At 34.7% G+C, this 14,091-nt stretch overlaps 1 protein-coding gene across 1 annotated transcript; it reads left to right on the top strand.

Annotated features, from left to right (window-relative positions):
• Positions 1-11,084: 11,084 nt before the first annotated feature.
• Positions 11,085-12,752, top strand: OCT59_002037 (uncharacterized protein; the record flags this gene model as incomplete). Its single annotated transcript, XM_066144214.1, has 6 exons — positions 11,085-11,094; positions 11,165-11,631; positions 11,813-11,983; positions 12,049-12,402; positions 12,482-12,637; positions 12,717-12,752. The coding sequence occupies 6 exons, from the start codon at positions 11,085-11,087 to the stop codon at positions 12,750-12,752; spliced, it is 1,194 nt and encodes a 397-aa protein (XP_065995396.1).
• Between the last annotated feature and the right edge of the window lie 1,339 nt (positions 12,753-14,091).

The following is a 14,091-nucleotide window of genomic DNA, read 5'->3' as shown; positions in this document are numbered from 1 at the left end:
TTTGAGGAGGTGTCGCGGATTAGATTCACAAACAATATCATTGTCATAAGTTAGAACAAAATCATGGGCAGAGGCTAGGTCCATTCCAGAGATCAAAATACTGGATGACGCAGTGTGAGCAGTGTTGGCCAAGGAGTCAACGAAATCATTTAAATAATTGCCAGAGTGAGCTTTGACTTTAACAGGAAGAACTGTTAAGTTCTTGGAAAGGATGGTTCGTTCAATAATAGCCCAAAGCTTGAAATTAGTTGTTTTGTAGTAAAGACGGCTATTTGAGTAAGTATGAGTAGAGCACTTTCTAAGGCCATCGATGGCAGTTTGCGAGTCAGTATAAATAGTGACTTCTGAGTCGCGAAGGGAAATGGTTAGAACTGCGTAAAGAGCGGCAGCTTCAGCTCGAGAAGAAGAAGGATTATCTTTAATAAGGCCGTGAGCATAAGTGGCAATAGAGTTAGGAAAACCAGCATCTGGAACAATTTGCATCCAGGACCAGCCCATAGAAACATCAGGAGTGCCTAGATTAATAAGAGACCCATCAGTGAAAAAGGTATAACGTGAGTCTGAAGACACGACCAACGGGGAAGCAGCAAAAACAGCAGCAGCTGAAGATTCAATAGTGATAGGAGGAACAAGAGCTTCAACAATGTCATCAGAAGGAGAGTCAAAATCAAAATCCAATCGACTATAATAGAGACGGACACCATCTTCTATATCAGCCCAAGTAAAGGAAGAAGTCACTTCAGAAGTGTTACATCTAATTCGCTCATTGGTAGTGGGCAGAATAAGTGAATGTTGAAGAGAAACCGTAGGCGTACAAAGGGTTAAATCAACATTCCATTTTTTGGAAGGAGCCAAGGGAGTGTGAGCAACACAACCAGGGCAAGGAGAAAGTCTAATGAGATCACCAGGCGAAAATTCACAATCAGGAGAAACCCAGTGAACAATAGAGCAAGTACCACGACTTGCTTGGACCAAAAGTTGTTTGCCAAAGAAGGGAGAGCCATAGTCATCTAACGTGACAATCCAATTTTTTGTAGTGGGAGGAGAGGAAAAACAAGGTTCCAATTCATAAAAGGAGGAATCGATCATAGGCGTAGTAACAAACTGAGCCAGCAAACGATTGTTGGTGTCAGGAATAGTGGTAACTTGTTGGATATCTTTATACCAATAAGGGATGCGGCCAGGGCCACGTCGTCCAACCAAATTATCATAGTAGGCTTTCCAGGAAATTAAATGAGTTCCTTGGGGAGTAACAAGTTGAGATAGGTAAAACAATTGTCGTTTCCGTAAAATAGGGAAGTAGGCTTTAAAGGCCTTAGGTGTCATGCATTCAAATAAAGGAACATGTCCATTCAACAAAGTTAGGTTCGGAAGTTTCAAAAGTTGAGTATGAAGCAAACAAAAAGAAGTAGAAGATAAGAGAGCAATAGTGCATGCGATATAATCTTTCTTAAAAGAAAAAAAAGAAGACCATATAGACCAATACTTAATTAAAAGGGGAGAAATAGGAATTAAAAAATTATATTGAATCAAACTCAATCTATAAATAAAAAGAGATTGAATAAAAAAAGAAGAAGAATTAGCCATTAAAAATAAATTAGTAATATGACATTGTCATTGGTGAGCAAACAAATTAATCAAACCCAAGGCGTGTGATAAAAATAAAATGGGATTGGGTAAAGAACGGGAGAAATTTGCTTTGTGCTTTACAACAGATCGTATACTTCTCGTTATTAGGTGGCAGTCAGATTCAGACAAGTGAGTGACTTGCATCCGGTATTCAAGTTTCGGTATAAGGACAGTATTATGTAAGTATACAACTTGTTTGGCAAAGAGCTTTGCAGGGCGGATGGTCACGGCGAACGAGCAACATTCGCGTTTGAGTTGTTTTTTGACAAAATCCCGGGAGCTTTTAATGTTAAACCAAACACCTAAAAAACGAAAAGAAGTTGTCATGGAGATTGGGGTAATAGTAATGGAGGGAATACTATTTAAAGAGGATAAATCCAGATTAAAAGTAATAGGAAGTAATGTGGAATTCGAAGTCAAAGGTAACGAATTAGTAATTAACACATATTTGTTATAATTGGCAGAAGTGTTATTGATTTGATAAAATTCTTCTGTAATGGATAACATAGATTCCATGCCAGCTTTCGACGAGAAAATAAGAGTAGAGTCATCCATAAATACTAAATTATTAATCTTCAAATTAGAAGAAGAATTAGGGGAATCAATTAAGGATGGTGTAGAGAGAACATAAGGATCCATTATTTCATTCTTCAAGACAGTCAGTAAAGGATCAATATAAATAACCCATAAAAGAGAAGAGATAACTTCGCCTTGGTCAATACCAATGCGAACCCTATAAGCAGGCGTAGATCCATGAGCAGTGAAAACGCTATTAATACGTTTTGTGAAGAGAGAAAGAATAAACTTGACAGCAGAAGCTGGAAGACGTATACGTTCTAGAGCAAAACGTAACATTGTCAGATCAACTGAGTCGAAAGCTTTAGAAATATCTTGGGAAAGAATCCAAAGTGGGTTTTTGTTGATATCAGCATCATGGATAATAGATTCTAAAGTAATAATAGGGTCACGGCAAGAACCACCTGGAAGACCAGCGAAGTTACCACCTTTGAGGACATCATGTGAAGCCATAATAGAAGAAAGGCGATTATAAAAAAGTTTGACAAGAGATTTTCTGATCACTTCAAGTAAAGTAATAGGACGAGTATTTTTCAATTGACATTTCCATTCGTGAGGTTTAGGAATGGGAAAAACCATTGCTTGACGCCATAAATCAGGAATATCAGCTTTGGAAAGACATGTGTGAATTAAAATAAGAAGTAGAGCCGAGGTACGGGATTCAAGATGTTTGAGCATTTCATACGTAATCATGGAAGGACCTGGGGTTTTACCGTTAGGAGTAGAAGAAATGGTGGATAACCATTCGTCGAGGGTAGGGGGATTCATTAAAGCATCATAGATGGAGGAGGACACATCATCCATGGGTTGGTAGGCAGAAGACCATCTATCAGGTAATGTATCTATAGATACAGGAGGAGTGGACTTTATAGGTACAAAATTTTGGAAATGGTTAACAACAGCATCATCAATATCCTTATGACCAGTTAACAATTGAGGGTGAGTGGGATGATCAATAAAGACATGATCCAAAATGATATGGCGGCAGGTACGAGAAAGCGCTGACTCAATAAAAGAAGAAAGGTCCGTTTCATAATTATTATTTCTATCGTCCAAGTGAGCGCGAATGGAAGAGTCTTGAAAATCTTTCTCTTGAAGCAAATGAAATCCCCGTAAGGATTTTGAAATATTGGATAAATCATCAAGAAGTGACTTGAAATTATCTTGTCGACATGATGAAAGAGAAGAGGGCAAGATAGGAATGAAAGTAAATACTTTCTTATATAATAGCAAAATGTTTTGAAGTCTAATTAAATGAGTAGACCACTTATGTTCATGAGCAGCAGAATAAGATGAAGGATATTTGCGCAATAAACGTATCGAATGCAATAGGCGATTTAAAAACCGATAGTGTTGAGTTAAGATTTCCAGATCTTTAGGAACCTTAGGAGTATAATTGTTGCCAACAGTAGAAGAAGGTAAAGTAACATTAGCGGCTTTAAGGATGCGTGATTGAAGATATTCGCACATTTGATTGATATGCCAGGAGGAAAAGGTTGAAGGTAAGACAGCACATAAAGCATCAGCTTTGTCAGCGAATTCTGTCCATTGAATATCAGTTACAGTATCAAATTTGAAGACGCGACGGGTTTGGCGCTTGAGTTGACGAGCGCGAGCCAATTTAGTAGAGGCAAAAAGTAAAGACATATCATAGTATGTGATGACAGGGTTATGATCAGATGTGCAGATGTCTTGAGCATCAAAAATGCAAGCAGTAAGGGCAAATCTTTTGAGAAGAGGACAGGACCATACATAATCAACGCGAGTAATTTGATCATTGCGATGAAAGGTGCCTAAAGAATCGGAAAGGTTAACAGGAGTATAGTCTTCATATCCATGAGAAAGGAGATGAAAAAATAATCAGTGAATATGTTTTGAAGCAATTTGGGGTTGATTAAAATAAATAGGGTAATATTTATCTAAATGCATATTAAAATCGCCACAAACAGCATGGTAGAAACCAGCTTGTTTAGTAAGGATAAGTTGTTGTATAAGCAAATCAATAGTATCAGTGCGCAAAACACTTTCAGCAGGGGGAGGGATATAAATAACAAATATACGCAATTTAACATTGCCTTTGAAATATAAATCAACAGAGAGTAATCGTGAAGAATGGGATTTAAAATCTTGAACATGTGAGGCAAGAGAATTTTCTATAAAAAGAGAAACACCACTGGAAGAAAGAATTTGTTTAGAAGTATCCAAATTGGAAGAGAACACAGTATAATTAGAAAGACGTTTGGATAAAAACTTCATTTGTTTAGGGTGAAGATAGGTATCAACAATACCACCAAAGGAAATATGTTTTAACAAAAAGAAAGTAGAAATTTCTTCTAATTTAGTCTGACCATACATTTTAAGGCCATTAACATTAAAAGAAGAAATATTAAATGAATTGGGGATAGGGGAAGTGTTACTGGAGGAAGAAAATAATGATTCATGGGAAAACATTTCAGTAACATTATCAGGGTTGGGAGGGTTTCGTACAAAGGTATCATGATTAAAATTATTGTCCGACATTAAAACACAATGATAAAAACAAACGGGGAGTAAAAGTTAAAGAAGAAATTTAAACAGAAGAAGCTGAATCAGCTTGTTCCGGGGGAGCACCACCAAGGGAGCTAATGAATTGTTTGATATGACCAGTAAGTTGGTCTAATTTGCTTTCAATGGCGACTCTACTATTTTTGAGATCATTAATTTCTTCTTGCGTGGAGGAGATAGGGGTAAAAGGAGGAGCATTTGGAGAAAGGTGAGAAGAAGGAAGAGAAGTGTCAGGAATAATAGTGAAGGTAGGCGAGGGTCACGCTAAAATGCTTTTGGGAGCCAGTGTAGATTGAGTGGAAGATTGGATATTAAGCGGAACGTGAGTTATAGGGGCATCTTCTTGTATGAGGTCTGGTTCAGGTTCATTGGGCAGAGGGAGTGGATCAAGGCCAAGGTGTAATTCAATACGAGTCATCCGTTGGTAAGCAAGTTTAAGAGCGGAGATGCGTTTGTGAAAGTTAGCAACTTCACATTGTAATTCTCGCAAAAGGTTTAAAATGTTATTAGCATCATCAGGAGATAATGCAGAGTTAGGAGTTTGTCGGGGTAAGGGACGTGCTGTAGAACGAGAGGAGGAAGAAAAGGAGACTGATCATTCTTTGCTATTATGGCGGGCACGTTGGGAGGTATTGGGAGGGGTTTGTTATGATTATTATCATTATTAGTGCGGTCGTGGGAAATGTTATTGACACGTCCAGAATTAGAAGCAGATCGATCTTTAGATTTGGAATGAGATCGAGAGCGAGAACGTGTATTGACAGTATTAGGATTGGAACGACGAGGTTGATTAACGTTAAATCATTCTTTGAGTTTTGCAACAGGGTCGCAAGTGCGACTTCTATTTCTGGTTTGTTTGAGTGGGCAAAAATTGGGAGCACAACCCAATTTGCCACATCTGTGACAAAGTTTATTAGTATTATCTGGGGAGGACCAGAAAAGCACTTTGCCTTGGAAGCTGACAGTCTGTTCCATAGCAGCATCCATGGTCTCTTGGGAGTTGAAGGTGACATAGGCCCATCTTTTGGGTTTGTAGGAATTTAAAGAAAGAGGAACATTGACAGCCTTCGCGCCAAGGTCACGTGTAAGAGGAGCCAAATTGATATCCTTAACATTGGGGGGAAGTTGAGTGAGGGTAGCAACGTATTGACGGCGCGCAGCCTTTTGATCCACAGTATAGAAACATGGAGTAATTCTGAGACAGGTGGAGAAACAGTATACAGCCCATTGATCGGTAAAACGAGCAATTGAATCGGCGTGATCATACACAATACGGGCTTGCTGGACTTTGGCATTAGGCCTGGAAAAGAGGCGGCAAGAGGTAATGTTACCAAATTTTTTGAAATAGGCTATGAGGTTATCCTTTTTGATAAAAAAGGGGATATCGGTAACTTGGATAGCCCGGAGATCTTTATTGGATCGGAGCTGGCGAGGGTCATGGGCATAAAAGATCAAGTCAGGGAACTCAGGATGAGAGGAACCAACGCACAAGTCGCGTGCTTCAGCGGTATGGAAGTGGATAATGAGGCGTTTAGCCTCACCAGAACCAGTCATACGAGCTTTTCCAGTGAATGACTCGTATGTTTCTAAAAAAAGGTTATTCACAGCCTCAATAAGGGCTTTATTGGTAGGGAATTTCTTGAGAGACTCAGGGGCAGCATTCGGCGCAGCCGCAGCCTGAAAATCATCTCTAGTTATGGCGAGGGTCACCACTGGATCTGGAGTATGATCGCCATCTGGAGCACCATTGGTATCCAAATTAGGCGACGCGTTAGGGGGTTGTTGCAAGTCTTTGTTTGAAGGTGCATGCATGGACGCGTCTACATTTCCAGAAGACGCGACGTGACTGGGTGCAGTTGGCGCAGCAGATTTGTTCGGGGAGGAGGTCAAAGTATTTTTGCCAGAGATATTTTGTTGAGGAGAAGAGGAAGGTCCATCTACTCCAACGTCAGCCGTCTGGTCATCGGCAACGTAATCTTCTTCCATAGAATTTTCGGTAACATCGGGAAATTTTTTAAGATGCAGAACTGCGGAGATCTGTAAAATTAGCAGATCTCCGCATTTTTTTTGTGAATTTATGCGGAAGTCTGCGATTTTGCAGATTTCTGCTTTTTATTTTTTACAAAATTATGCAATAATCTGCAATTTTGCAAGTTTCCGATTTTTTATGTATGTATTTCTGCGGTAATCTGCGATTTTGCAGATTTCCGCTTTTATAACCACTATATTACTAACTGAAGAAAACTCTGTACTAATACTAACTGACAGAAATCATGAGATAAATTGCTATTTTTTACAGTTTGTTTAATTGCTTTAATTTACTAGCAACCCGTAAGATATCATACTATTAAAGACTCCCTCTTTTTGTCGATCTGAAAGGCTTTTCATAAAACTAGCGAAAAAAGCTAAAGTGGCGTTTTAGATATACTGTATGGATGACGAAACGTCATTTTTCTTTATTTAATACAATTTTATTTTGAAGATTTAGAACATATATTTATTTAACAGAAAGCAATTTTCTTTGTTAAACCTCGGAATTATATGAACCTCCTGATTGATAGATTCAACTGGAATAATGTTATATTCTTCAGTATAGTATAATTGGGAGTAACCATAGACTATAAGCTCTATTGGATGAATGTCAAACCAACGAACAAGAGCAAGTTCGTATGGCTCTTTATATGATCCTCGAAAGAATTTTAAAAATAGCAATACCTTGAAAAGAAATAATTTGTAAAGAACTACGAAGTAAAATCGTACTTACGAATTTTTAAAGTTCACTTACTTTTCCGTACCAAGCACCTTCGTCTTGTCCTTGATCCTCCGCATGAGTTACTGCGACATTGCTAAACCATTCTTTTCCTTGGAATTCACCCGTTGATCTTAGAATTTCTCCACTTTCTAGATGAACTGAATCATAAATTTTGATAAAAAAATCATTTTCTGAATCTTGCGAGGATGTGTCTAAAAAAGTATCCAACGCTGTAATTATTTGTGCCAATCCTTCAATATAATTTGGATGTGGCGGATTTTCAGATTTTTTTAAAGATTTTATTTTTTCATCAATGGAGTCTAGATTTAATTCCCAAAGAATTTTTCCAAACCCTTCAGTTTTACGACGAATGACTTTCATGCCGCTGGTAGTTGGAGTTAATTCTTTACGCTTTACCTGCAAAAATATTAATAGTTTAGTATTTATGGTTGGAGAAAAGTTAAAAAAATCTTATAAAACTTTTACTAACAGCGTTCACCAGTTGTTGCATCACGTGTTTTCTATTTGTTGCTCGATATGGAATTTTAATATATAATTTATGGAGCGTTTCGTAAGTCTCCGTTGATAGGCCATTCAGTGCACCATATTTGACAATGGCAGGTACTGAAAATAATTAAATTAAATTAAAATTTGTATAAATTAATAGCCATCTTCAAATTATATTACCTGCATGATAACGCCAACTATGCAGCTTTGGAAAACTGCAATCCGTAGTAGATAATGGGGAGAATATTCTTTTAAACTCTATGCACCAATCAATGATTGCTTCCTATTTTAGTTAGTAGTTAGATCATCTATTAACTTTTAAAGAAAGTTAATTTTTTTTAAATTTTTCTTCTTACTTCAAAGATATTCAGTTCATTTTCGGTATATGATTCTTGTCTGCTCATAGTATACATTTTATTAAACTTCGTGTAAAGTTCACAAAGTTCTTTACAAGTTATTTCATTTTCTTCGCTGAAAATTTCATCCAAAGCAAAAATCGCTATCTTCATAATATGACGATAGTCTGATGCTGTCATTACTTTTAGTTGACCTACTTTACTTAACAATTTAAGGCCTGGAAAACGTGGAATTTGTCGAAGACGTTCATCGAAAATCTTCTGTAATTCCAACCCTCCGACCTTTTTTAAGATTTCCTGCGTAAACTCCAGTTGATATTTAAAAAGTCCAAGGTCGATATGATGCATACGGTCGGGAACGCACGCTTCGTATATATTCAGATTTCTGTAAAAAAATTTATATATGTAAAAAAATTTTTACAACGTCGTCATTACTTATAAAATTTAGTGATATTTACGGAAATTCCCAGAAGGCATTTTTGACGTAATGTACAGAATACTCCTTTCCTTGTCCAGCGCTAACCATTTCCTTCATATTTTCATGAGTTCTGGAAAGTATATCTTCTCGTGTAAGTTTCATATCGTTTAAGTTATTTTGCAGAACCATACAAGTATGGCATAGCATTTTACATCGCGCTCCTTTATATGTAGCGGTCACATCATCTGCTTCGAGCATATCCGCGAGAAAAAAAGAAATTCGTGCAGCAAATGTTTTCGCTTGTCCATTAATCCCAAAACATAACGTATCAGGTTTCTCCAGTAAAGGCCAAAGCATGATATTAAAGCATTTGTGAAATATTTCACGCTGCAAACTTCGAAAGACTTCGGTAGTTTTAATGCCTGAATCTTGAACTTTAGGCAAAAAACCTAAAAGTATTTTAGATTCTGGTAGGTTTCGAACCCAATTTGGAACATTTCCAAGCGTTAAAAATACTGGATGGCCTGATGTCTTGCCCAGTCCATCGAAAGTGGTCCCATCCGAATATAAGATGATAGACAATAGGTGATTTAATGGCGGAAGAGTCTTCTCCGTTTCCAGCCACCAGTCGCCTTCATATGGCTCACCAAACACTCTTGTTTCGCTTCCATCATCCTAAGAATATAAACAACCAAAAATATGAGTGATGATCTTCAGTTTCTTTTTAGTTATTCATAATTATTAAATTTACCCTTTTTTTCTTTAGAATTCCCTTATAGACAAAATTATTAGCTACTTCTGGTCGTTGCAGAAGAGCTTGAATAGCGCGAAATATGGGACGATAGTAGAGTGTAATGTCAATACCGCTGTAGGTTGAAACAACTTTTTCTTTGAAGTCTAATGAAGGTGAAGTTATTTGATTGAGATGGTCTTTGCCATTTTTGGTTGATTTCGGTAATGGAGATTCTTCCAGATTGCTATATTTATTAAAGAATTTAATTATTTGATCTCCAATTTTGTTAGATATATTACCCTCTACAATTAATCTCATGAAATCTCTGTATGCATCGTTTGGCCACTTTGCTACGCGTTCTGGTAGATTTTTTCCTTCAATAGCATCTAAAGCATCATCTAACGATGCTCCTTGAAGATCTTCAGGATCTAGATCAATATTGTCAAGATTTACTGGTATTTCTGTTCCCAACTCCTCAAAATTTTCTTCAAAAATTTCTTCAGCTCTCTCTTCTATATTTTCTGATTTTGATCTTTTTCGCAGATTATAATGTGGTTCAGATTCTAAATTGTCTGCATCTTGAGTTGGAATTTCGTTGATTATTATATCCTCCATCTCACCAATATTATCATCTTGGTATGTGGATTTTTCATGCGAAGTAAATGTATCTGGCATTGTAATGGGTGTGTTCCATAACTGAACATCATGTTCTGGCATAACCGCTGTTCTTGATGGTTGTCGCGAGAATCTTTGAACGTGTTCACTTGGTTCACTTGGTCGAGAAGTTATTGTTCTTCCATGGTGTTTGGCATTAGCGTGCTGTCTCAAACCGCTGGGAGTTGAAAAATATCTCTTGCAAATTTGACATTTATATCTGACCATTTTTCTTTAGAAATCAATGCGAGTTTAGAAATTAACGCAGGAAAATTTTTTCGATTAGTTTCACGCGAGAAATATTTATGAAGATTTACTTTTGGTATATTTTTTATTTTACTGATTATCAAGCGAATATAAATTTTACTGATAATTGATTATTTTTGTTTACTGAAAGATAATTAATTTATTTACTGATTAGTAATTAATTTTTTTTCATTTACTGATATTTTTAATTCAGGAGTAACTGATTTTTTTTACCAATTCATTAACAATTAATTTATTTAATTTACTGATCCTTAAATATATTTTAATTCAGGAGTAACTGATTTTTTAAAAAAATTCCGGCAAAACTTTTAACCTTACACAATTTTTCAATTATTTATAATGTAAGAATTTTTTTATTTTTTTTCAGTTGGCTGAATCGTCGCATATTTTTACATTTATATGAATCTTAACAATTTTTTTTTCAATTTTTCGAATTAATTGTTGTTTGAATTTTTCTCCGCAATATTTTTCCTATACAAATTTTACGAATTTAGAATTTAAGTGATTATGGCGTCTAAAAGGTCAAAAAATGCAAAAAACTCAAAAAAAAGAAAGCAAGCATTTGACGTTCCTGAAGGACAAAGAAGAAAATAAGCACTTGACGTTCCTGAAGGACAGAATGAAAGCCAACAAAATATATTTGCACAAATGTTATCAGGTAGTTAGTCGTCAAGATGCTGATATTTTGCAATTTAACATTATAATTAACTTTTGCTGAACGCCAACAGTAGAATCTTCAGAAATTCCTAAAGATCAGCGCACAGATCGTGAAAAATCACCTACTGGTCCTTTCGTACTCGTTACTCCATTTGATGTAGATCGTGGAAGATCTTTAGTTAAATCTGTTTCTTTTACTCCAGCAAATCGTGAGAAATCCTCAACAAATCGCGAGAATTCTTTAGTCAGGACTGCGCATACTGAAACTTCCGTTTCAACTACATTGACGCCATCTGTAACTCCTATGAGTTATGAAAGAACTTCGAGGACGCCAACTCCCATACTTAGTCCAATGCAAATTGACCTTGATAAAGAAATTGATTATTATAACGTCGATGACGATGATAACGAAGAACATAATGATAACCGCGATAAAAGTGATACCCGTGAGCCTTTACCAAAACCACATAATGTAGAGGGTGAACGTTACCTAACTGTGAAAGAGTTTAATTATGCCATGAATGCATTAGATGGAAAGGTAAACGCCATCTACAAACTTTGTCGATATATTGGAGATCAGTAACAAAAAAGTATTCAAGATACGCAAAATGTTGCAAAAAGTGATGTATTAAGCGATGATTTCTGGAATGTAAGTTAATTAAAAATTATCAACTTGATTTTAATCTAAAGATACTTATAATAACCAAATATCTTCACAGCGCGTTTATAAAAATGTAGCTAAAGAACTTATTCCAACGTCTTTATATCCTTCGGATATAGAGTACCGAAAGGCTTTAGAAACATATTTATCTAAACATGCAGAACATTACATTAAAAATATTGGGCAAAACGCGTGGATTTCTTTATTTTCAGATAAGTTATTGGCAGAGGTATGTGAAATATTAATAATCGTTAAAAAAAGGTATTTTTTTATATTTATTTAACTTTTTTTTAGATAAAAACTAAATGCAGAAGCAGGAGAAATGATTTTGCCGCAAGTATCAGGAGTGCCATGTTTTCCGTCTTTGGAGAACAGCGATTGGAACGCATAGATAACAATTCTCCTTCTATGAAGATCGCTGAATGGAAACAGAATCAAAAAACGCGTAATGCGTTTTATGAACTTTTCAAAAATCACGATATTCTAACGAAAATTGGCCATTCGGTTTTCAAACAGTATAGGGATAAAGAACTTCCTTTTACGCATTGTGCGTATATTTTATCAATATGTGACATCTTGTTAAATCCCAATAGCTATAGTATTAAGTGTAATGACAAGTCTGTTACGAAAAGAGTCGAATTTTTTCTAGTAAATAATTTTCGCAAATTTTCGCAGTTCTTTTAATCTTTTAATATTTTACAGATATTAATCTATAATTAATTAACAGCAAGCGTTTAGAAATAAAACGCAAATAACTCCTCGAATAATGGAGGAATTAGCTGAAAAAGAAGCGAAAGAAGTTAGTCAAAGAACCGATCAATACGAGTCAGCAGTCGCAGAAGAGAGCAGCGATTCAGTTGAAAATGAAAATTATGATGATTTTGTAAGTTAAAGTTATTATTTATGTTCGATTATACACTTAATTGAATTATTTTACTAAGCTAAATCATCATTTTTTTTAGATTAATAATCTAGATTCGCAATTTCCTCAGGATTAATTGTATTTCTTTGAAATACTTTAATTTTTTTATAATTCATATTTTTTATTTTTTTTAATCGTATTTCTTTGAAATACTAATTTTTTTTATAATTCGTAATTTTATATTTTTTAATTGTATTTCTTTGAAATACTTTAATTTTTTTTATATCATTTTTTTATATTTTTTAATCGTATTTTTTTGAAATACTTTAAATTTTTTATATCATTTTTTTATATTTTTTAATCGTATTTTTTTGAAATACTTTAATTTTTTTATATCATTTTTTTTATATTTTTTAATTGTATTTCTTTGAAATACTTTAATTTTTTTTATAATTCGTAATTTTATATTTTTTAATTGTATTTCTTTGAAATACTTTAATTTTTATAATTCGTAATTTTATATTCTTTAATTGTATTTCTTTGAAATACTTTAATTTTTTTTTATAATTCGTAATTTTATATTCTTTAATTGTATGTATTTCTTTGAAATACTTTAATTTTTATAATTCGTATTTTTGCGCGAAATTTTACGTTGCTTTTTTTGGTAGAAATAAAGAATTGATTATGATTAATTAATATAAATGGACTATAAATTATCATATATTAATTGTATTTTATATTTCGATTTATTTCAAAGGTTTTTTATTTAAAAATCCGCGCAGAACATTGCTATTTATAAAATCTGCGCAGTTTTTTATTAAAATTTTCCTCTAATGTTTTGCGCCAGGGTATAAGATCTGCGCAGATATAATTTCTGAAAATCTGCGCAGATCTGCTCCCCAAAAAATTTCCCAATGAATCGTACGATTATGTTTCTGCTGGACAGTGTTTTCACCATCGGAGCTTGAGTTATCAGAGTTATTATTATTTTTTCGTTCTTAACGGGAAGCTTTCCTACTGTTAGGGTTATGACTTCCACAGCCTCTCTTGGCATAGTTACCAGACATAGTAGAGGGCTTTGAGTTGGGAATATATAAAATATAAAATTTTATTAGTAGCTTGTATTATTTTTTAAAAGTAATAAAAAATTATTTTCGTCAAAAATTTTCGTTTTTGAAAAATTTAGGAGAGAGTTACTGGTCAAAAACCAATATATCAGGTAGCAGATATGTATCAGATATGTACCCGATATGTGTAGTATTAATGCAGAAAATCGGGTACCCGATATGTGTAAGATATATGTAAATATATATATCATATACATATCGGGTACCGATATGTATATGATATGTAAATGATATGTAGACGATATATATATTTACACATATCTTACACATATCGGGTACCCGATTTTCTGCATTAATACTACACATATCGGGTACATATCTGATACATATCTGCTACCCGATATATTG

The sequence above is a fragment of the Rhizophagus irregularis genome, chromosome 10, assembly GCF_026210795.1.
Source record: "Rhizophagus irregularis chromosome 10, complete sequence".
Taxonomy (NCBI): Eukaryota; Fungi; Glomeromycota; class Glomeromycetes; order Glomerales; family Glomeraceae; genus Rhizophagus; species Rhizophagus irregularis.
Note: the sequence above shows the minus strand (reverse complement) of the source record. Positions and strands in the feature narration are given on the sequence as shown.